The 26,394-nt window shown below is 32.8% G+C and overlaps 2 protein-coding genes across 2 annotated transcripts in view; one reads left to right on the forward strand and one right to left on the reverse strand.

Annotated features, from left to right (window-relative positions):
* The first annotated feature begins 1,610 nt into the window (after positions 1–1,610).
* Positions 1,611–26,394, forward strand: part of LOC114328617 (unc-112-related protein) — a 192,301-nt gene continuing 167,517 nt past the window's right edge. The window contains exon 1 of the mRNA XM_028277509.2: positions 1,611–1,914. Coding sequence (XP_028133310.1) covers positions 1,773–1,914 — 142 coding nt within the window. The 5' untranslated portion in view covers positions 1,611–1,772. The remainder of the gene's footprint in view (positions 1,915–26,394) is intronic.
* On the reverse strand, positions 11,995–15,391 carry LOC126887034 (uncharacterized). Its single transcript, XM_050654340.1, has 2 exons — positions 15,077–15,391; positions 11,995–14,582 (listed from the first exon to the last, which is right to left on the reverse strand). The coding sequence occupies exons 1-2, from the start codon at positions 15,084–15,086 to the stop codon at positions 12,097–12,099; spliced, it is 2,496 nt and encodes an 831-aa protein (XP_050510297.1). The 5' UTR covers positions 15,087–15,391; the 3' UTR covers positions 11,995–12,096.

The raw sequence follows: 26,394 nt of genomic DNA on the forward strand, positions 1-26,394 counted from the left end.
ACCCTCCAGAGAGCGCTCCCAGAAGACCGGCTCTGTTCCTTACCTTGTCTAAGGTGTTTTTGATATTAGTGTTCCAGTTGAGAGTCCTGCTAAAGGGAACTCCCAGATAGACCACCGATGAACGGAATTCGAGTCGTTCTCCCTGAAGGGCTATCCTAGCCCATTCGTTGTTGGTGCTTTTAGAATGTCTGAAGGCAATCATTTGAGTTTTTTTAGGATTGAGGGTAACTCTCCATTTGTTACACCACTTGACCATTTTGTTTAACTGGGTTTGTGCCCTGTCGAATACAGAAGGACGCCCTGTGTACCATATGCAGTGCTTGCAGTAAGAAGGGCAGTATCGTCGGCATATAGTAGGATGGACTCGGTTCGATTAATGGGGTGGGGGACGTCACTGTTGTAGACTGTGTAACTATTGGGGCTAAAATTGAACCTTGTGGGACTCCACCTTATGGAGTGAATGGTGTGGATAATTGGTTGGTGGCTTTGACGCGTACTGTATGATACGAGAGAGAGGAATGTATGATTTTGATGAACGCAGTTCAGAACGGTGGAGTTTTTCGATCAGTCCTGTGTGCCAGGCCTGATCAAAAGCCTTCTGAACATCTAGGAAAATGCCTACCGCATATATATGTTACTCATTGATAGTTTGGGAGATGAAAGTGGCTGCTTCAATCAATGCATTGTTTGTGGAATGAGCTCTGAATCCACATTCTGGGAAGAATGTGGTTTATGTCGAGGAATTCTACGAGTCTGTTCTTAAGAATCCACTCGTAGACTTTACCTAGAGTGTTTAGAAGAGATATTGGTCTATAGGATTCTCTGCTGGTGGGGGGATTTCTAGGCTTAGGAATCATGACTGTGTTGGCTACTTTCCATGAGGTTGGAAAGTAGTTCAACTTAAGGCAAGCATTGATTGTTTCGGTAAGCACGGATAATACTTTCTGGAAGTTTTTTGAGGCATCTTCGATAGATGCCATTATGGCCAGGAAATATGTTTTTTCCAATATTACACATGTGCCTAACGGTTTCCTCCTGCACAGGAGCCACCATCGGGTGAGGGTAGGTTGCCATGTGCTGGAGGGGATTTTGTATCGGGTGAGGGTAGGGTGCATGTACGGAGTGTTTCTTCCACTCTCATTTTGGTATCATGTCTGTGTCGCTCATTAAAATTGGGGTTATCGGGTGAACCTGAAGTGAGCTTGTGAAGTGTCAGCCTTATCTAGAGGATTATTAAGAATGTTGTCGTTGACTATGAGATGTAAGTGAGGTTTAGATTTTTGCTTGGTTAGGATTTTGAAGTTGTTCTAGAATTTTATACCGTCTCGATGATCCAGACCAGCGGTTACACGTGTCCACTGTGCCTTTTCAGCCGTTGTAGTTGCTAGGACAGTTAATTTTATGGAGAACACTAATTACAGTTAAAGTTAACAACCTAAAAAAATTGATGAACCGTTCCCAAAGTATTGCAGTTCTGAAATTATACACTAAACCCATGATGGGTTAGTCCGATCCTGTCGATTACAACCATTCCATTTAAATGCGCACGCAGAAAGACTTCGGTCTAAATTCTCCTTCAACGATCCTATCCGATTTTTAATTTTATTATGACTTTGAATTTCGAGAGCGATAGTCAGTGTTGCGATCGTCCAGCAGTCTTCCAAAAATTGACGTGTTTTCTGGAATAAACAATATGTGATTGAGTGCTTTTTAACCTTAAAAATCAAAAAGTTTCTTGTGATAGTGAAGTGAAATACTTAAAATAATAAACAATGTTTGCGAACGGACAGGTAGTAGGTGATGGTACCTGGGACCTTCGGGTTTTTGTCACAGATCTACAAACGGAGAGGTTGATTCGCGTAAAAGGAGATGTCCACATTGGCGGAGTGATGTTGAGGCTGGTCGAGGACCTAGGTTTGTACTTATTTTGTTTCATATGCCCACTTAAACCAAACATTAACAACAAACATATGACAAGTTTACGACGGTCCATGCTTACTCTCGTAAGTATAGAGAAAAAGTGAATATATTGTTTTTGTAGCACTTTATTTTAAATATTATTGAATGTTGATATGATGTAATGAATTCCAACAATAATCATAACCTCAAAAGGACATGTAAAATGATCTTTTGTAGGCGGGACACCTCTGACGTAGTCTAAATAAAAGTGAATTACTCATGGGAAAATTTAACCTGTGTTTTGATTTCTGTTTATTTACAATTTTTTATATTATGATTTGTAGTTGTAGTTCATAATTGTTTACAATTAGACAGTGGCGGATCTACGGGGAGGAAAAATGGGGATATTCTCCCCCTAACCTAACAAGGTCCAAAATCAAAGAAAAAAATTGTTAAAACATAAAAATATTAGCTGAGATGAAAGTCATCTCAATAAAACCGATACGTTAGGTTAGGAAAATTAAAGGAACTTAATGCATAGTATAAGTTATTAGAATTCACTCCTGGTCAAATAAATCCGGACATCTTAAAAATGGGCCATTTTTGATGCCTTGAATTTCCTAAACCTGTTGTCCGATTTAAGTGATTTTTTTAATATATTATAGCCTTATTCTTTAACCATATTATATTGCTGTAATAATGTCATTGTATACCGGGTGTACCAATCAAACTGTGTTTTTTCTCAAAGTTCGCCGCACCCTGTGGAATATTCTAGCATTTATAAAATATTGAAATTAAAACCCAACTCTACCCTCAGGTTTTCTTAACATTCTGTTTTTTGATTCATTGGCTTATGTTGGATAATAAAAGAGTTAGGTACTTTAACAACTAGCCATTTTCATCAATACAGGGTGTTTTTAAATAAATATGACAAACTTTAAGGGGTAATTCTGCATGAAAAGTAATGACATTTTGGTTTATAAACATATGTCCGCAAATGCTTCGTTTCCGAGATACAGGGTGTTGAAATTTTTCTTATTACAAACTGATTATTATGATTTATGTATTGTTCTAAAACCGGTTAATATATTATGCAAATGAAATTTGGTGGGTTTTAAGAGGTAATTATTGCGCATTTTTTGACACACAATTAAGAATTTTATATTCAGCATTGGCGCGCATACGGGTAATATGACCTGTATGGGTAATGGTCTGAATTTTTTAAGAAAACAAAAGTACGCCACTGAGGTATTTCAAATTAAAAATCATTTTTTAATTCCTCCTTCAATTTACAACAAAAACTCTTTCTTGTCTTTTTCATATGAGGTGCCGTTTTTATGCAAAAAAATAAAACATCTTAAGGCTTACAAAGTATTTGAGTTACAAAAGACTAAGTTTTTAATCTAATGAATTTGAAATATCTCAGTGGCGTACTTATTTTTCCTGTAAAAAAATCAGATATAATCAAATATAAAATTCTTAGTTATATGTCCAAAAATCGCAATAACTACCCTTTAAAATAAATCCACCAAATTTCATTTGCATATCTCAACCGGTTTTAGAGCAATAGGTACATAAATCATCACTTTGAAAGAAAAATGTAAGAAAAATTTCAACACTCCGTATCTCGGAAATGAAGAATTTGCGAACATAAAACGAAAAATTTCTCCTTAAAATTTGTCATACTTATTTAAAAACACCCAGTATTTATGAAAAATATGACTATTAGTTGTTATGTTAAAGTAGGTACCTAACTTTTTTATTATCCAAGATAAGCAACTGAATAAAAAACAGAATGTTAAGAAATCCTGAGGCTATAGTTGGGCTTTACAGTGGTGTCATGGTGTGGGAACGCGTGGGAACGCCGTTCCCGCACTGGTTAAGAAAAGAAAAAAAAATAATAGAGAATTTAGGTTTTGTAAACAAAAATTAGCAGTGCGATCCGGCACTGCGTTCCCACACTGCTAATTTTGCCATGACACCACTGGCTTTAATTTGAGTTTTTTATAAATGCTAGAATATTCCACAAGGTGTGGCGAACTTTGAGAAAAAAACACAGTTTGATTGGTATAGTTTGTTCGCTAAACTCAGACACAACTTTACTGGCTAGTGATTTTAGTGGGTAATTTTTTTGTTTTTGGCCAATTTTGCCAAAATTGGCAAAATTACTAACTATTTAGTAATTATTAACTATTTAGTAATTATTTTTTTTGCCAATTTTATCAAATTGGCAAAATTATTTTCTAAAATTACTAGGCAATTGTGTCCTGAGTTTAGCAAACGGACTATACACCCAGTATACCTACAATGACAATTTACCTGTCTAGCAACAATATTATTACAGCGATATTGTTAAAGAATAAGACTATAACAATAACATTCAAAAAAACTTACTTAAATCGGACAACAGGTTTAGGAAATTGAAAACATCAAAAGGACCCATTTTTAAGGTGTCCTGATTTTTTTGACCAGGAGTGTATTTAGGTCTTTTATTTAATTTGGGTTTATCTTTTTTATGGTTTTTGGTTTGTGTTTTAATGTAAGTCCCCCTAAGGCAAATTTCCACTCCCAAGGCAAATGTCTAGATGCGCCACTGCAATTAGATAAACTTTGCTCCTTTAATTATTAGTTCAATGTACATTTTTAATATTTTTCGTTTTGCTCCAGTGCATTGTGTATTCTTCACCTGCTATTAATGACATGTTTAACAAACTTTTGTGTATGTACACTTGACACTCCCTTTTTCATGCTTAAAATGACCATTCAAATGAAATTATATCATGTTTTAAAATAACTTTGCGATTTTATTTATAAACTAATCTACCTAGTAGCTTTCTGTGTATAAATTACTGTTACTAACATAATACAGTGTGGAATGACATGGAATAAAATTATTTCTGTCCTTGTTTCAAAAAATTATAAAAAATGCTGAGACCCGTCGATTTTTAAATAAAAATGTGCACTTTTTAAACATAAATTTAAATGTACAGGGTGATCCTTGCAAGTCTAGCGGAGTCCATAAGATTTATTTTTAATGGAACACCCTGTATATTCTTATATTTTTAAAAGCTGCTTAGCAACCTGATTTCAACGAACTATATCATGCAGGATATATTATGAATACTACAGGGTGAAATTTTGAAAGTAACAAGTATGGAAACCAATTATGGAATAAAATTATTTGTGTTCTTATTTGAAAAAATTATAAAAAATACTGGGACATGTCAACTTTTAAATTCAAATGGGCGTTCTACAAACATAAATTAAAATATACAGGGTGATTCACGCAAGTATGGCATAGTTAATGATCTTTAGTTTTAATGGATCACCCTGTATATTTTTATATTTTTAGAATCTGCTAAACAACCTCATTTAAAAAAGTGTACAACTATGATGTAGGATCTATTATGAATAATACAAGGTGAAATGTTAAAATTATTTATAATTTTCGTCAGGATATTAGGTAAATACATAAAATTTTGAAATTAATAATTTATCATGCTTTAAATAACAGTATTATTTTTTAAATTAGCTAAATAAAGGCATACATTTTCTAAACTAAGTATTAAATCTATTGGGTTTTGTATTTAATGTCCTGACAAAATTTATAAATAATTTCAAAATTTCACCTTGTATTATTCATAATAAACCCAACATAACACACTTTTTTGAGATGAGGTTGTTTAGCAGATTCTAAAAATATACAGGGTGATCCACTAAAACTAAAGATCATGGACTATACTGTACTTGCGTGAATCACCCTGTATATTTAAATTTATGTTTGTAAAGCGCCCATTTGAGTTTAAAAGTTGACGTATGCCAGTATTTTGTATAATTTTTTAAAATAAGGACACAAACAATTTTATTCCATAAGTGGTTTCCATACTTGATAATTTCAAAATTTCACCCTGTATTGTTCATAATACACCCTACATGATATAGGTAGTTTATTAAAATCAGGTTGTTAAGCAGCTTTTAAAAATATAAGAATATATGGGGTGTTCCATTAATAAGCATGTGGGCTCTGCTAGACTTGCAAGGATCACCCTGTATATTTAAATTTATGTTTAAAAAGTGCAAATTTTTATTTAAAAATCGACGGGTCTGAGCGTTTTTTATAATTTTTTGAAACAAGGACAGAAATAAATTTATTCCATAAGTGCCTTCCACACTGTATACTAAGCTTATTCAGTTTTTGAAATGAAGCTTTAACAGTGACCTTATATTAATTTTTTTCTATAGTAAAACAAAAAATCGTCACGACACGTGAAATAGATGGAAGAGTAAATTTACTCAACAAGGGGAGTCGAGTCCGATATACAAATGTAAACATTTCATTTAATGATAAAAAAACGATGGGAGCGTTAATTATTATGATTATATGTCACGTGGTACATTCTGACGTCGTAGGGGACGATCTTATGTATATATAGGTATGCTTTTTCTGTGATTTACAAAAACAAGAGAAGAGATTACTTAAAATTTTACCATTAATTTTGTGCTAATGTATTAATACATTATTAGAAATAAATACTCTATATGGTAAAAAAATGTCTGATGTAAGTAATACATAATGTACCTAGTCTAAATATTAAATATAGAAACATACGAAGAGATTTCAAGACTGGCAGCCGTGTGACGTCACGACTATCATATTATTTGTAAACAAAAGTTGAAAAGCCAGGATTTGCCCAATTCCAGGCCTTTTCAATTCCTATAAAGTTGAAATTTTGCTTTCTCTGATGCTTTTTCTGCTTAATTATAGTGTTTTAAAGATAATATATCACAATAATTCGGTCTTAAATTTCTACGAAATACGGTTTTTTAGTGATATTCACTAAGCAAAGGTTAGGAACTTTTGTGAACCATTGTATGTTATATAATAAAAAAGGTAATGTGCTTTGCCCGGATTGTAAACACTATAGTGAAAAAGGGATTGTGTTTCCGAAGGATCTGGTTGAAAAGAAGAGGTGAATTTCATTACTAAGGTAAGAAAACAGTGAAGAAAAAGAACTGAATTTATCGCACGTGGGGGGACGGCTTACAAAAATATAGTGCTTGATATTCAAGGAAATAATAAATTTTGCTGATTGTAATAATTTGCTATCTTTATTATGACATTTGCATTGAATTATGACAGCGTCTGTGCGAGGTTGCCAATTTTTGTCGTAAGTTTCAAACATTTTAAATTCGCAAGAGTGAGAGCAGTCGCGCTCACTTCTGTCACGTAAGTAGTCGTGGGTAGAGAAAAAATCTCACAATACAAATTTAAATACGAATTTAAAACAAATTTCTATTTTATAATATTTTTATTTACTTGTTATGTTAAAAATATCTATTTCTAACAATTTTAAAACTAATTCTCACCAAAGCCATAAATTCCACAAAAAAAAATAAAAAAAAAATTCCACGCATTACTACGATTCTCCTCGAGGCACTTACGAGTGGAAAGCAATGTTGTAAAACTTTTCATCAAGTTATCACGGAAAAGGATAAAATGTGAGATTTTTTCTCACGGCGCGACTGCTCCCGGGTTAAACAAACATTTAAAATACGTTTAGTTTATGTTTTGCTCTTATTCTCACAAGATGGTACTCTGTTGGTGCAACCATTAGTGCATCCATTAGTTTCATAGTTTTTGGCACCGGAGGTGAGTTTTGCACGAGGGTATGATGAGGTAGTTATTGGAAGTTGGTCAATGTACCAAGCCACAGCAAACAATTAGCAATAAAATATCCCGCTACGATGGGCCCTGTAGCCCTTTCCGTTGCCGAGATATAGCTATGGCACTATTAGTTTTACTGTAAAGTTAGCATACCCATTGATGCTAGGAAACGGCTACAAGCTAGAGCAATATTTTTTAATTTAGTGGTGGATTTAGACTAGACATTTACTTTGAGCGGGGAAATTTGCCTTAGGGGGAGAACTTCCAATGAAACACCATCCAAAAGACATACTTAAAAGAGATAAACTTAAACTACATAAAATACATAAATAATAACCTATATGCATTAACTTACCTTTATGTCAGCTAATATATTTTTATGTTTCAACCAGTTTTTTCTTTCGTTTGGACCATGTTGGGGGGGGGGGGGGGATTTTCTTCATTTTCCGTCCCAGTAGATCCGCCACTGCCTGAATTCGACCTTATGAAATGGATATATTATGCTAACTTGTGGACATTATTAAATTATAGTACCAGATTGAGGCATGCTATTATCAAACATTAAAAAATACATAATAAAATACTTACGTTGTTTTAATCTACTTTAATAGTTTTTGATTAGTTTATCAGGTGCTATATCTTATCTAAAAGTGATATAATATTAGGTGTCAACATTAATATTGATTATTATGAAAGTTCAATATTACCTATCTCGTTTCGCTGTCAATTATTTAGTACAATTTTAAATTGGATAATTCGAAGCACTTCCTATTTATATTTTTGTTATCTCTTGTTGATAATAAAAACCAGGCTATGCCCCTGCTTTAGTAGCTTTTAACAATTTTATATTTGCAAATGTATTGTTTAAGCTTTTAATACAGGGTGTTTCATTGGTAAAGTAACATACGTTAACTGTAGAAAGAGGACATTTAGGCGGTCTCAAAAATACCATACTTAATGGGTCTTACTCCATTAATAACAAAGATACTGGGTGTTTCATCTATTTTGCCATTTTTTTATTTGGTTCATAACTTTTTAACCACACCGTATATTTATTTTATATTTGGCACGCAAATATCCTTTAAGGTTTACAATAAATCAATTTATTTACAATTGTAAAAAATCCAGGCCCGGATTAAAAAATATTGGAAAAATGTTCCGACCCAAAAACAACACCCTGTACATTAAATTTTTTTAATACGGATTTTTCAGTTGAAAAGAGGATGAAAAACTAAATTTAGTGGTATACTTTGAATTTTCGGCAAAATGATTTTTCTGGTCAAATTTTGAATTTGAATTCTGAAATTATGTGAATTTCGAGAACTCGTAAGTAGAAAAAATTGAAATACAGCTAACAGCTTGTCAACCGCACTGCATATTTATTTTATATTTAACACGCGAATATTCTTTTAGGTGTCCAATCAATTATTTTATTTACAATTATAAAAAATCCAGGTCCGGATTAAAAAATATTGTAAAAATGTTCCGACCCAAAAAACACCCTGTATATTAAATTTTTTTAAAATGGATTTTGCATTTGAAAAGATCATGAAAAACTAAATTTAGTAATATACTTTCAATTTTCGGCAAAATGATTTTTCTGATAAAATTTTGAATTTGAATTCTGAAATTATGTCAATTGCGAGAGCTCTAAGTAGAAAAAATTAAAATGCGACTAAATTTTAATTAATACCATTATTTAATTTAAATTGGTAAAATGTTAAAACATTTCAGTGTTTTTTATTATGTGTGACAAATAGGTTATGGCGAATATTCATCTTTAAATAATGAATAAATAGAGAGATTTTGCACCTCTTATTTTGCAATTCCGTTATGGTTATCGTTATACTACGTCTGCGCAGTAGCGATTGTATTATGATCCGTTATCGTTATTAAACATAAGGGATTCCGTAATTTACGGAGGTTTAAAGTAGTGCTTATCGTTATCGTTATAGTAATGGTTAAATTGCTTTGTTGCCAGAATGTAAAAAAATCAGTAAAATTACATTTACATAGATTCTAATTTTGATTACCTATAAATTAAAATATCAAAAATTGTTAAAGTATATGCTTAAAATTACAATAACGTTGTGAAGTGAGGTTATGTTTAAATAACGATAACGATGACACGAAAAACCTACTTGACAAGCTGCAAAAACTCTGCTTTTTAGCGTTGCCGTAATCGTTATGCTTAATAAAGTTAACCATAGCGGAGCCAAAATCAGCGGTTATTTTAAGAGGTGCAAAATCTCTCTAATAATAAAGAGTCAATAAAGAATACATCACTTTAATAAACAAAGTATCTAAAAATTATAACAAAACAGAGAAAATTTGCAGCATATTAACTATTCAAAATTACCACCATCAACAATTATTGTTATGTGTCAAAATGTTAATATTTTACCAATTTAGATTAAATAATGGTATTAATTAAAATTAAGTCATATTTTAATTTTTTTTACTTTGGGCTTCGCAATTCACATAATTTCAGCATTCAAATTCAAAATTTTGCCGGAAAAATTATTTTGCCGAAAATTCAAGATATACCACTAAATTTACTTTTTCATCCTCTTTTCAAATGCAAAATCCATTTTAAAAAACTTAATATACAGGGTGTTTTTTTTTGGGTCGGAACATTTATACAATATTTTTTAATCCGGACCTGGATTTTTTATAATTGTATATAAATTAATTGATTGGACACCTAAAAGAATATTCGCGTGTTAAATATAAAATAAATGTACAGTGCGGTTGACAAGTTGTAAGCTGTATTTCAATTTTTTTCTATTTAGAGCTCAGGAAATTCACATAATTTCAGAATTCAAATTCAAAATTTGACCAGAAAAATCATTTTGCCAAAAATTCAAAGTATACCACTAAATTTAGTTTTCATCCTATTTTCAACTGAAAAATCCATTTTAAAAAAATTGAATTTACAGGGTGTTGTTTTTGGGTCGGAATATTTTTCCAATATTTTTTAATCCGGACCTGGACTTTTTACAATTGTAAATAAATTCATTTATTTGACACCTTAAATGATATTTGCGTGTCAAATATAGGATAAATATACAGTGTGGTTAAAAAGTTATGAACCAATTAAGAAAATGGCAAAATAGATAAAACACTAAGTATCTTTGTTATTAATGGAGTAAGACCCATTAAGTATGGTATTTTTGAGACCGCCTAAGTGTCCTCTATCTACAGTTAACGTATGTTACTTTCCCAATGAAACACCCTGTATAATTACAATTCGTTTATTCTAGGAAGGAATTTGTGACAATTATTTGTCTCGTGTTAGCAAAATATTTTCAGGTCCCTTAACGTGTTTTTCAAAAGCTTCCAAAAAAGTTGCCCAAAAAAAGGAAAAAAAGAAAAGTTAATCAGGTAGTTTAATAAGTGACTTCCACGCAAGCATTCAATAATAAACCTTTTAATTGGTAAGGGAAGGAGACAAAAATTCAGTTTTCTTTAATTTCCAGCATGTGGCACCAGGATTATTACCAAATTAGTACCATAGTTTTAAGTGTATTTTTTATACTTATTATATTAAACTAATGTGATTCTTCTTTCTTATTTATTGATATGCTCATGCACGGGCGCCCATATAAAAATTTTTAGAGGGGGGGCAACGTGAAGATGTTGCACATTATATTTTGTACACTTTGGATAACCATATATAATTTAAAGCACCCGAATAGCCAGGGCCTGCCGATGGGTATGGGCGCGCCTTTTTGCTTCGATTTTTAGCCTCAACTGATATTGTCGGACCACTTTTTCCGATTGACGATCTATCTCTTGCCATTTTTAATGTTTTTTTGTCATTCTTTCTATATGTCGATTCCTTGCTATGTTTCTTATATTGCTCCACATATTTATTGCTTCTATTTCACATCTAGCTCTTATTTCCTCATTTCTTACTCTACCTCTTAGCGTTTGGATTATTATTTTTCGTAAAAACTTCATTTCTGCTTTCTTCAATAATCTTCGTGTTTTAGCCGTATTCTTTCTTGTTCATAATAAATAATATATACATAATTATCGGTCTTATCTGATTTATGTATCCTAGTTTTCGTTTCCATTGTGACATATCGTCACCTGAATGCAGAACTAGCTTAACTCACATTTAAGATATTTTACAGGAGAGCGATTTTAATGTTTCAATGTGTCATAATTTAAACAGTATTTGGTTAAATGGTGAAATTATCTCAGTATAGTATATTAGGAACCTTTTAAATGTGTTATTAGGAATGAGACGGATTAATGATAATTTTTTTATAAAAAGTGTGACTTAGGATACTACTGACTTATAAATTCTACTGCAGAACTATTGTAAGTGCGATGTTTGGTACATAAGCTACTTCTGCATTAATACATTTCAAGCTTAGAATAAATTTAAGATTAACATAGGATACAAATAAAAACAAAATCGGTAAAATTTAAAACTTTTTAATTTTTATTAAAGATTTACAACTCAAAATCAAAATACCAAAGAATACTATGAAATGGTCAAATTATTAAACTAACATATTAAATTAATCTTCGTCAGTTTCCTGTTCGGGAATGTTACTAGCTTGAAGATTAGTGAAAAAGTTATGGTATTCCGTAGGTATAACCTTGTTTTCACACAAAAATAATAAGTCTTTATATTTCGCGGCAGGAATTGGAACTGGTGAGCTTCTTAACATTCTAAGTTGATAGGTCTCTAATGAGTCTAACTTTTGGTGGCTCCTTTTCAATTCCAGAGTATTAATTTTTATAAAATCTTCTTCAAAACTATATTTAACGTTAAGTTGGTTTGGGCATTTTGGGTCAACCATAATAACTTTCAAATTATTAAATATGACTTTGCAACCAAGTTCAGTTTTATCCCAATTTTTTGTAGTTTTGGCTAACAGGTCCTTTAAATCGTAAAAGTCCGCCTGAGCCATTTCTTTAATTTTATAAGGTCGCACTTTACACGCAGTCCTTGCTAATGTGTACCACTGCTGTGGACTAAATATAGGGATTTTTTTTGCAGCTCTTTCGATAACCCCATGTACGGAGTCGCACTCATTTTGTGTATGTCCCTTTTCTAGAAAACTGTGAGTAATTTTAACACCATATTTGGCGGCACAATACATGTACAGACAATATATAAATCGATTGCGATTTTGTCCAGTGCAGTTGTCACTATAGAAACTGAATTCCTTAATTCCATTTCGTACCATTTCGTCAATGAAACTTAATATGCAACTACCGATTTCACAAGCACCCCTACATGCTAGCGATTCTGGCCACATGTAGCAGTATCCCTGTTTGTTAGCAGCATCGTACACAGTCAGATTGTAACATGCAAGCTTACGTCTATAGTAGAGGAGAGATACTTCAGCTTTAGGACATAACAATGTTTTTTGTAAGTCGTATATAGCCATGCAAAACGAATTATCAGTTTTAGCCCTCTCTTTATCTAGTTCTTTATTTGCTCTAGATAAGTCCTTGTTTTTAAGATGAGCTTCCATTGCAGAACGAAGTTCTTCCTTTTCTGACGGAGAAGAATTAGACAATTTGTTGCAAAAATCGCACTGGTCTTTTTTGGGAATGAAAAAACCCAAATTAAATTCATTGTTAAATACCTCTCTATATATAGCATAAGAAGCTATGGTATTTATATTGTTATCACTGCAATATGTTTTATATAAACGGTACATTTTGCTGATATTGAGGTCAGGTGGCAAATATTTTTTAGTGCTATTTTTTCTGCAATAATGGCTTTCAATCAAAGCAAATGACTTAATATGATGTCGTACTGAATCCTTAAAATGTTTTGGCAATCGAGAATTACATTGTACTTTACCTCGTAAATCTGCTTGTGGCGATATTGAATTTGAATGATGAGTTTTTTTAACTACTGTTTTGACGATTTGATGACTTATTCCCAGGGTATTTAAGAAAAATGTTTGACATACCTTGATTGTGTTGACTGGACAATTCTCTTGTGGAAAAGTATAAAAATACGACAGCTTTCTACGACTTTCACAAGTATCACCTTCTGGAAGCTCAACTGCATCCTTCTTTTTTCTGGGGTGTTTTGTAGGCTTCACAGTTAAGTTCCGCAAAACAAATTCTCTCTGATAATTAATATCTCCCAATTTCCAAAAATCTTGAAAAATCTGGACGCGATGTTTTTCCTGAAATTTCGTTTGACATTTAAGTCTGCATGTTGTGGGACATGGCGGTTTCATAATCCTTTCTGAAACCTGTTTAGACTTCCAATTTACATAGGCCTTGCCGGAGTTTCGTAATTTCTTTATTCTATTTCTCCTCCAATTATCTGGGTTTCTTTTTCGCTTACGAGACTTGGTGATATCTGGTATTTTTTCCTCAGACACTAGGGCATCCTGCTGGTCTAAATCAAAATCATTTGGATTAAAATCAACATCTGAGCTTCCATCTGTAGCATATGGGTCACTATTTTCATCAGTTTGATGTGAGATGGTCGGTAAAAGCTTACCGGTAGATGTGGATGGACGCGTAATATCATCTTGGTGCTGAAGGACCTGCTCTTGAAGGACACGTGTTGCAAAATTTACAACGCTAGGTGTAGGATTATGGGAATCTTTAGCTTCATCACGTTGCTGCAACCGTGGTTGTTCGATGGATGTTTGAAGATCTATGACGTTATCTAGAGGTGAACAATAACCCAAACAATTATTCGGAGATTGGCGATACTGCTCTGCTTCAGGTACTAGTAGGCTTATGGAGGTAGGTATTGGTAAGTCGTAATATTGATTATAATGTTGGGAAAACTGCTGTTCTATCGGTGTCTCGAGCTGGCAATACTGTTGTTCTTGGTGTACGGGAGAGTGTAGACATCTTAATTCACCTAGATCTCCGTAGTACTGCTGGTTAGTATACAATGTGGAAGGGCTTTCTACCGTAGCTATAGATATGGGACTACCTGCCGTATCATTACTTGATTCTCCAGAATTCTCATGTTGTGTTGGATTCATAGACATGGCCATTTTTACCATTAACGCACCTGCAACAAATTTACAATGAGCTTACAGTCAGCATAACAAGAACATATTAATTGCAGACATTTAAAATTAATTGATACAAATTAAAATACTCAGAAACCAGGACGTACGTTAAACCTTATTTCACTTGTTCAAATTTACAATTTTTGTCCCAATAATAATGTATCCCCAAACTGCCGTCTGTAGCAACGCATTGTTCAATATAAAGAATTATATATTATTTAATAACGAAATATGTATGTGTGGTTAGTAATTCTGCGATATTTTCTCAAATATATCATAAAATATTGTGAAATTCAACACGTGCCTAATAGTTATATACAATTTATAGCACGTGGCAGAATAAAAACACAGCCCTTTAATGCGTACCTACTTTCTACCAAAAGCATCTTAAAAACAAGATTCACAGTTTTATTAATTCACTTATTAGATAAAAATTAGATTCACTTAATAGATAAAAAACTACTAATAAAGCATATTTATTATTAAAACTTACCTCGTTTCATTATTGTTGTTAAAATTCACACTCACTGCAACTCTATTTGGCAAAAGAACAAACGTGAATATCCAACAAGACGATGGAAATGACTAACCGATAGCCGTTGAATTATCCTATGTAAATAGAAGATAACAAAAATAATGTTGGCGCGCATTGTTATTGAAAATGCAGAACAATCCTAACTGTATTTGTATTTACTTAGGATTATTCTGCATTGATAAAATAATGATTTGCTAGTTAGGATTATGATGTTCTATATAGAATTTCTATTAGTAAATTTAAAGTTATGAACTTAAGATTGTTCTGCATGAAAATATACGATATGTATTACCTTTATAAGGAATAAACGAAAAAAAAATTTTTTTTGAGTTAGGATAGTTCTGCATTCAAGTGACGATATTTGTTTTGTTATATTGTGCTGTTCAGACATCCTGCTATTGTGTTGTCATTCTGTAGCAATGTTAGTTGCCATCTAACATTCCTCGTGCAGAGACAAATCCACCTGTTTAGCCAGTTCTAAACACTGATGATGATATTTTAAATATCGAAAACGTTCGATCGGGTTTTAATAAATTTTATACCTTTTATAAAGGATTTTTCAATTAAATTTTTTTTGGTGATTGATAATATACAGCCAATTACAGGAAAAATTTGTTCCTTGTGGATTTTATTTTATTAATCATCATTCAATTTTCGCTTGTCCACTGCTGGATATAGATCTCCCTTATAATTTTCCATCTATTTCGATCTTGTGCATGTGGCATCCAATTCCTATCACAAAGTTTTAGATCATCAGTGCAACGTGTTGGTGGACGATCTCTGCTTCGGTAGACATCATCTATTGGTCTCCATTCCAGTATCCGCTTTGTCCATCTGTTATCTGCCATTCGAGCCACGTGACCTGCCCAGTTCCGTTTCAGTTTTGCTATTCTATTAATACCAACAACAAATGACATAAACATTATTTTATAATTAACTATTTACTTAGATGGAAAATAAGCCACAATTAAATTGAAAAAACATTATTTTATTAACGTTTCGACGCCCAAATCGGGTTTCGTTGTCAAAATACAAAATACTACTAAATTAAACAAAAATGTTGTGGCTTAGTAAAAAATTCTTCTAATAATTTATTTAATTTGACTCATTTATATCGGCAATTCAGACATATATTATACATTTTAAAGTAGAAGACTATAAAATGATATTGCCAATATTTATGAGTTGCGTTCCTGGGACGACTTTACTGAAAGATAGTTCATTCGACTACATGAAATCAACCCCAACCCAAGAATATCCTATGGAATCTCTAACGCGACAATTTTACTATCACCGTTGCATTTGGTTGTCTTTTTAAAGATTGATCACATGCTATGATTTTTTGTGTCGGATATTCTTGGTTTGGGTTGATTTCATGTAATCGAATGAACTATCTTTCAGTAAAGTCGTCCCAGAAACGCAACTCATAAATACTTTAAAATGTATAGGTAATACAGTGTCCACGGTTGGGGTGCCCAAGAGGAAAAACTTTTTTATTTTCAATTTTTGCGAAAAATGTCATTTTTGATAAAAAGTTTTGCTTGTTCTAAAACCCGATAAAACGAAATAAAATTCAAGTTTTGTAGAACCTACAATTCAAGTTTTGTAGCCAATTTCATTTAAATACCTATACATTTTTGCACTAAGTTCAATATCGTAACAATACATAATGCAGTGTTGCTAAGCTACATTGTAACTTAGTAACTGCCAAGTCCGATAAATAATTTTGCGAATTGTCATTTTTTTTTCGACAATGAAAGTCGTTCAATATAGAATTTATCTTGTGAATTGTCATTCTTGATAAATATTTTGCTTGTTCCAAAACCCTATAAAAAAAAACAAAAAAATAATAAAGGCAACTAGGAAAACTAACAGTACCTAAATAAAACAAGTATTCGACGTAGCCTCCACCAACATAAGCGTTTATTAGCATGTCTGGGGTGATTCTTCTGCGGCATTAACGATTGCTTGTTTCAAATCTTCAATATTTTTAAGATAAATTCTTTGTTGAATGCTTAACATTGTCTTGTCGAAAAACAATGACAATTCGCAAATTATTTATCGGAGTTGACAGCTATTAAGTTACATTGTAGCTTAGCAACACTAGATTATTGTTACAATTTCGCACTTAGTGCAAAAATTTATAGGGTTTACATAAAATTGGCTAAAAAATTAAGCAGGTTTCGAAAAACTTGAATTTTACTTCGTTCTATGGGGTTTTAGAACAAGCAAAACTTTTTATCAGGAATAACATTTTTCGCTAAAATTGAAAATAAAAGGGTTTTTCCTCTTGGGCACCCCATCCGTGGACACACTGAATATGTCTGAATTGCGGATATAAATGAGTCAGATTAAAAAAATTATTAGAAGAATTTTTTACTAAACAACAACATTTTTGTTTAATTTAGTAGTATTTTGTATTTTGACATCGACACCCGATTTGGGCGTCGAAACGTTAATAAAATTATTTTTTCAATTTAATTGTGGCTTATTTCCCATCTAAATAGTTAAGTATAAAAATGCCGCAAGGAAATAGCTTCAGAAAAACATTATTTTGTTATAACTGTTATAAATAAACTTGCCATAAATAAACTAAAAAAAATAAAACATAAGTACTCTCCTGTTTCAATGCGTCCATAGGTTTGTGTACATTTTATGAGTCTTACTCTAAATTATTGTTTTGCGTCCAATCTAATATTCTATTAATAAATACTACAACATACCTAGCAAACCAAAGTTATTAGCCACAGTATTAGGCGCCTTGAAGTTTACATCATATGTTATTTATAACTTATGAATAGTTTTCAACCCAGCTGTATGTTTTACCGTTCTATAGCTTTCTCATTCATGTCTGGCAAGCATTCGTTTACAATTGCATAAGTAGAGAAAGGATAAAAACAAGGTGATATTTTGCTAATAGAAAAAAAACAAACAGGATCCCCCACAAGTCATTCACTGTTTTCATAAAACTCTGAAAATCCTCATTTTGTAACTTCAATGACTATAATATTTTTAAATAAAGCTTAAATCGGTAATGCAACATTCATTTTTGAACCTTTTTTAAGTTATTGAAGTTATACTTCTATTCGTTAGGTGCGTTTGGGAAAAATGTTGATGGTGAATTTTTATAAAAACGACAGTATGAAGTACGTACGCTATATCGACTGTATAAAGTTAGTTGCTAAATCTTTCAAGTTACGTATGTATCAATGCAAATGAAGTGTGAAAAAAATATATTGATGTTTTTAGTAAATATATTTACATATTATAATTTCTGTGTATTTGAATGTGTCTTCGTTGGGAGTAGGATAATTAGTATTAAAATGTAATGAAAAGAAAATTAAAAATTTGATTAGAAAATCTGACGTTTTTTAGATTTCTGACGATTCATCAAGGCAAAAGTATTTGCGGGAAGGCTACAGTTTATAAAAAATGACGTATTAACGTTACTTTTAAATTTTGGTATTATTTTAAGTATTAAAATTAGCATAATATTTAAATAAAAATACAATAATTTAACTATTTAAAATATATGTATTTCGTTGAAATTATAATATTATGTAATCATAAAACTCTTTACGTGCGTACTAAGTACACATACCTACTCTTTTTTATTTATGGTTTGTTTTAAAACCAGGAGGAGTAAACTAAAAAGACAGATTCACACCCAATAAAGTCACTAGAAAAATAATCAAATACATCTTCTTTTTTTGTTGATCATATCGGCTTTCGACGGTCTTCTTCTTCTTCAAATGCAAATCCACTAATGGATGTTGGCGATCACAATTTCCATTAACTCTCTGTTTCTTGCAATGTGTATCAGAGATTGTATGTCGTTAATCCCTGTCCATTGCCTTATGTTTCGGAGCCAGGACATTTTCTTGCGTCCTATTCCTCTCTTGCCTTCAATTTTACCCTGGATTATAAGTTGAAGGAACTGGTATTTTTCGTTTCGCATGATGTGACCCAAATACGCCGTTTTTCTTTTCTTGGTGTTTTCGAAAAGCTGCCGTTCTTGGTTGATTCTTTTAAGGACATCCACATTTGTGACTTTAGCCGTCCATGGTATCTTTAGGATACGGCGATAAAGCCACATTTCGAAGGCTTCTAATCTGTTTATATCCCTCGTTTTGAGTGTCCAGCCCTCTATGCCATATAGCAGCACCGACCGCACGTAGCATTTAGTAAACCTTAGTCTCAGTGTAAGGTCGAACTCTGAGCAGGTCAGTACCTTCCTGAATTTTACGAAATTTGTCGAGCTTGCTCAATGCGACATTTTACTTCCCTGTCCGATTGATGCCCAGTCTTCAAAAAGCCACGTTCCTAGGTATTTGAATTTGCTCACTCTCTCAATGGACTTAGTATTCAGTGTTATGGTGGAGTTTTCAAATGCATCCAAGTTTCTGGAGATGATCATGAATTTGGTCTTTTTGGTATTAATCTCTAATTCCATTCGCTTACTGTATTCTCCGATTATAGTGACAAGTTGTTGAAGATCTGCTATGTTCCTTCGACGGTAATCCATACATATTATATTATATTAATACGTCGCTAAAGAGTTCTGAAAAAAACTGCTTTTTATATAAAAGAAGACTAAAAACTTAAGACTTAAAGTAATAACGCAGAAATCACAAAAAATCGCTGATATAACTTAATTACGGCTGAATAAGCACTAAATTATGAATTTTTGACACTATTGACTTTAATACAAAACACTTATTTTTAGAACTCTTTAGCGACGTATAAAGCAGGAAACCCATTATGAACGCCCGGCACGTCCAAAAACCCATTTGTAACGGCCGGCACGGCACGGCACCGGAAAAATGATCATTTGCCATGGAGACCTCGTCAGAAGAAGAGGTTATAATAGTAAGTGAAATTTGTGCTGAGATTGAAACAGACGAAAATGCAAAATTACGACGGAAACATCGATTTTGGGTTCACGAAATATTAAAAAAAGAAGAGAATATGGCGATTTTCATCATCTTTTCCCGCATAAAGATGATCCAAAATTTCTCAGATATTTTCGAATGTCTCAAACCAAATTTTATATTTCCATATTTCAAAACAAACAACGCGCTTTCAATTAAAAAATCAACAATATATCTGCTTATTACCAACAATTATGACGCACTGGCGCCGACTGGCCGTTCGACTTCAACGGATTTTATTCTCCTCGGAGAATTTTGGCCGTTCCGTTTGCGTGCTGGACTGTGCCGGGCCGAGCTGGCCGCTCATAATGGGTTAATGGTTAATGGTTAGTGTGACCAACTCCAATTCAGTCGAATTCGGGACAGTGCTGAAAAAAATACCAAAAATTCGGGACTTTTCATTGAAAATCGGGACATTTGTTTTACATAAGTATAACACAGTTGAACCCCGTTAAGTCGGCCCTCGATAACCCGGAAGTCCGGCTGACCCGGACCGATTTTCAACAAACATTTCAACAATAAAAATGTATGTAATATAATATTTGAGAGATAATGTGTATTTGTGTAATTTGAACTATGCGATAGTAAAAATTACTCATGGCACACGGCGGCAGAGCAACGTTGATTTTTCTCAGATTATCGGAAACAACAGGCACCTGCAGTATTCCTTTATTAATTTCAAACTGTCTTAGCATTGTTTAAAAAAGACTAAAAGACTATTTAAAAAATTCTTTTTTAAACAATGGTCTTAGTTTTCACTGTTCTTAAATAACACAACATCATTCCGATTGTGACTGTATTGTGTGTAGTACAGTCTTGTATTGTTCGCTTCCGTTTGCTTAGGTTTGTGTTTGCGTGTTAGTCATTTAGATGTGTAGGTACTTTGCATATTATATATTTCATGTTATTTCAATTTTAACGGAGTTTATCTGTAAGTATACCGTATTTTATTAATTTTTACCATATTCTCCGGCTAACCCGGATTTTCGATAACCCGGATCGGCCGCGATAAACAACATTAAAAATTTTTTAACAGGATGACAGGATGGGTTGTAATGATAATTACATTTTTGTTAATTTTTGACGTTTCGACTCCAACACGGAAATTGTTCTCAAAAAGGACAAATTAGAAAATCAACTGATGTTGAATTTCCATGTAAATAGAACCTAAGGTTAATATAAAAATATAATTATCATTATTTGATATTCATGTTTTTGAATCTTCTTTTCAGAAGACGATAATTAAAATACAGAAACGGGAAAAAGTCCAGAGTTTGAGTTTTCGTAGAACTATAGTACCACGATATAAAATGCATGCGTTTTGAATGTGGTATTGCACTCTAGAAATTGTCGACTTTTTTTCGTCCAACCAATTCAGTTTGATGTGAATTCTTAGAAGTGATAGAATATATTCAACTATAAATTATGCTATTCTTATTAGTGTTAAAATGGACATATGCAGTCTAAGTGGGCGGGCTGATTCCCCGAACCTTTTAGGTCGAAAACTCTTACATAGGATTACATGAAAGTATCGTGTTACAAGACATATGGATGTGAGAGCGATGTTAGTAGTTTTGTGTTTGATATTTTTACAGTAGTCTCGAAGTATACGTTGTAGAAGACACATCTTAATTTCTTTGTTTGTATATTATTATAATACGGTTCGGTTAAAATAAATAGTTTGTTTAGTATTATTTGTACCTTTTATTATCTGCTATTTCTAATAAGAAGAATAATGTATTCAAAATTTCAAAACAGAATTTTACCAAAACGTTGAAAATTCGGATGATGACCCGGAAGCCTGGTCCGGGACGCCGGGACACGACTTCGTAATTCGGGCCATGTCCCGGCTTTTTCGGGCTAGTTGGTCACACTAATTAATGGGTTAAGTTGCATTTAAAACTATACAAATGAATTTGGACTGTCCTGTGCCGTGCCGGACGTTCGTAATGGGTTTCCTGCTTTAGTATAATATAATCTTTATGGATTACCTACCGTCGAAGGCGAATATGATTCCAAAAAGAAGATGTACATATTTGGTGATTTTTCTAGTGAGTTTCTTAGGTGTGAATCTGTCTTTTTAGTTTACTCCTCCTGGTTTAAAAACAAATCATAGTTGAACCTACTATTATTAATATTCAACGACTTAAAAATTGCTCACTAGTACATGAAAATACATTAATAGACAAAAATAAACTGTCAACTGTCTGAATTATGCATATTTTTAATTTGTTCCAATGTAATTGTTAGTTCTCGTAAACATCATAAACTACGCTTTATCATTGATCCTATTGGTAATGATCCTTCGGTACGCCTATGCCCTACATCAAACAGGCGCCGCTCTAGAATTTTAACAAAAAGCAACTGGATACTCGATGGCCTACATACATATTTTTTTATGTTGAAGTGAATTTAAAGATTATGCAAAAGCGATGAACGTATAAACAAAAAAATGTTGACCTTGACACCGCTTAAAAATGTTCAAAAAGAGCTGATGATTGTATTTTACATTCCTACATAATTTATATCGAAGAAGAAAACAACAATTGGATTTAATATGACCTTATGAACTTCTTATGTAAGGTAAATCAAGCAGTACATATAGCTGTGGTATCCCTGCTTGTTTATAGGTCTGGATCCCGCGTATTAAAAAAAAGTTGATTAATAGCAAGCTGAAAATGTGTTAATAGCTTAAGGGTGTCTAGTCGGATAAACTTTGATATATGAGAACACTGGAACATGGGCAGTTTTAATTGTGGAACAGGTTAAAAATTTGGAACGGTCAGACCACGAAAACGGCACATTTATTTTGTCCGACAGAATTGACTTAAACTCTCCGAACAGAGATCAAACTCTCATGATCAAATGAGACTACTATTTATCACCTGTCATAATTCCTGTCACTTGACATATTCTACATGTTCCACTCATTAAAACGCCCATTTGGTGATAAATAGCAGTCTGATTTTTGCATGAGAGTTTAATCTCTGTTCGGAGAGTTTAAGTCTGTTCTGTCGGACAAAATACATGTGCCGTTTTCGTGGTCTGACCGTTCCAAATTTTTAACCTGTTCCACAATTAAAACTTTCCCTGTTCCAGACCTGTTGTCCGACTAGACACCCTTAAGCTATTAACAAATTTTCAGCTTGCTATTAATCAACTTTTTTTTCATACGCGGGATCCAGACCTATTATGTTTATATGGAATTAAGCCAATGAAAATTACATTTCTTACCAACTAATGTTTAACGTTTCCATTTCGACTCCGGAAATAGTTATTAGAAACTTTATTGTAAAAATTCTTCTAAAATGTATAACAAACAAGTTATTAAGTAGTAAGTTATGTTTTTCAAAATTGATGTTTGCTTACTTGGCCTCGATCTTGTATGCAATAGAATAATTATGAAATGTTGAGTGGGTTGCATATGTGAGTTCATTTTGAATGTAGTAAAAAACACGTACCTACCTAATCGCAATCATTTCTTCCGACGCGCGACGACCGGTTTCGCTCTCTACAATATGCAGAGCATCATCAGGTCAACGGTTACAAATAAACTAAATGCTTCAAATAAAAGCCAGAGTTACAACATTGTCTGGTTGTAAAAAGATTCTATAAGATCAAGCCAATATTTAAAAATATATAAATTAAAACCACAGACAAATACATTAAATGTATGCACACATATTGGCAAAACAAAACAGTCATATGCCCGCAAACAAATGCAAATTTATGCAGTCTGTGATTATGCAATGTAAATGTGTTTTACTTACATGCCGTTACAAGGAGTTATTTCTATAGTCTTCAATAACATGATTTATTGTTCAAATTATGCTAATAGGGATTTAATTGGATAGACGGACAATGCTGCATAGGTTAACAAGCATATGGGCAAGTCCTTGAGGGTAGAGAGAAAAATGGCGAAAGACATCCAACAAATCTGTGTTTTGATATTTTGTTTGTAAAATTAAATAAAAAGTGATGTCATCTATTTGTCAAATTTTGTTTTTGTTTCAATCAATATGATCTATATTCCTATATCAATGTCTTCCTATGAGATCTATGTGCCAACTTCATTCTAGTGGTTGCAAACGAAGCCCAAAGGTGAGCCGCCTGTAAGTCCGACATCATGTCCTTTGTGTATTGATCTAAGTGCCAGTGTTAAAAAATATAAGCACATTCTTCATGATAGATAGATGGTAAAGATCACATCAATAGCTTCCCGAAGGACAAGAGCCACTACAGTAGTGATGTTGAAAAAGTAACTATTCGTTACAAAGTATTCATTACTTACGAATACCGAAAGTAACGATTACTATATCGAGAGGCAAATCGTTACTTTGGTTACTCTGATTACTTCGTACCAATCGTATCAGAGCGAGTAACGACTATTGTATCTACTTTGATTACTCTGATTACTTCGTTACTTCATACCAATCGTATTAGAGCGAGTAACGACTATTTTATCTACTTTGATTACTCTGATTACTTCGTACCAATCGTATCAGAGCAAGTAACGACTATTGTATCTACTTTGATTACTTTGATTACTCTGATTACTTCGTACCAATCGTATCAGAGCGAGTAACGACTATTGTATCTACTTTGATTACTTTTATTACTCTGATTACTTCGTACCAATCGTATCAGAGCGAGTAACGACTATTGTATCTACTTTGATTACTTTTATTACTCTGATTACTTCGTACCAATCGTATCAGAGCGAGTAACGACTATTGTATCTACTCTGATTACTTTGTACTTCGTGAAGGTCGTTATTATATCGGAATACCTATACAAAATACCTACCTACTGAGAAATACGATTCTCGATATGATTACCGGTGCCCAAATACAAAAGTAATCATAGTAATCAAATCATTTTTATCTCTTAAATAGATTGGTGAAGGTTGCTGTTATATCGGAATACCTATACAGACTTACCTACTGAAAAATACGATTCTCGATATTATTACCGGTACTCAAATAAAAAAGTAACAAAAGTAATCATAGTAATCAAATCATTTTATCCCTTAAACAGATCGGTGAAGGTCGTTGTTATACCGGAATTACTATACAAAATACCTACCTACTGAGAAATACGATTCTCGATATGATTACCGGTACTCAAATAAAAAAGTAACAAAAGTAATCATGGTAATCAAATCATTTTTATTCTTTAAACAGATCGGTGAAGGTCGTTGTTATACCGGAATACCTATACAAAATACCTACCTACTGAAAAATACGATTCTCGATATGATTACCGGCACTCAAGACTCAAATACAAAAGTAATCATAGTAATCAAAGTAACGAATACTGTAAATGATTACTTTATACAAAATACCTACCTACTGAGAAATACGATTTTCGATATGATTACCGGTACTCAAATACAAAAGTAACAAAAGTAATCATAGTAATCAAAGTAACGAATACTGTAAATGATTACTTTATACAAAAGTAACGATTTGTAACGAATACTCGAAAGTAACTATGTATAATCAACATCACTACACTACAGTCGATCAAAACGTGAAAAAGAATATCTCAGTCCAGACCTTAATATATTTGTTTTATTTTTCTGGTTTGGTCAAGTTTTCATGGTGTGGCTCCACAGAAGAAGAATTATTTCGCGCAGCAGCTGATAGAGAAAGGTTTCAGGAAATTGTAAATATGATGATGGCCAACCGGCCAACGTCTGAATAAAGACACGGCCCCTAAAGAAGAAGAAGGTCAAGTTTTCTTTGATATCTGGCAATTTTTAATTTTGACACTTAGATCACTTAGCTCGGCCACTATTCATTTATCGTAGATAACGACCTTTCCAATCCTGCTCAGTTCCTTTTTTCTAATAAACCTGAACAATCGCCTTTTGATTTCTTTAAAAATGTTGGATTTTTCAAATTAATATGGAAGGTGCTATACCAGAATTTATCTCAATTCTTATCTTTAATACACAAGACACCTTTGTAAGAGAAGAGGGTCGATGCCCTTTACATCACCATTTTTAACGGCATGTTTAACTTTCCTGAGCTCTAATTTACGAATAAACAGTTTACTTTTTTAGCTCACACCCAGGTAGGTACTTTCCAATCATAAATTCAAATATGTTTATAAACAGCTAGAGAAGGCTAAAAAAGGCGAAAAGCAAATTTACATCTACAGACATGTATTATATTGTGTGATAACTCTGACTCACCGAATTGATTCAATTCTGTGCAGTTAACATATTAGTCCAGGCTACATGCTCGCCCCCGTTAGGTAAATTATTTCAATTCGTTTTTTTTTGCACAAGCTTACTCAAAAAGAGGTCCTTATAAAAAATCCACAGGGTGCCAGGAGGTT

The sequence above is a fragment of the Diabrotica virgifera genome, chromosome 6 (assembly GCF_917563875.1).
Source record: "Diabrotica virgifera virgifera chromosome 6, PGI_DIABVI_V3a".
Lineage (NCBI taxonomy): Eukaryota > Metazoa > Arthropoda > Insecta > Coleoptera > Chrysomelidae > Diabrotica > Diabrotica virgifera.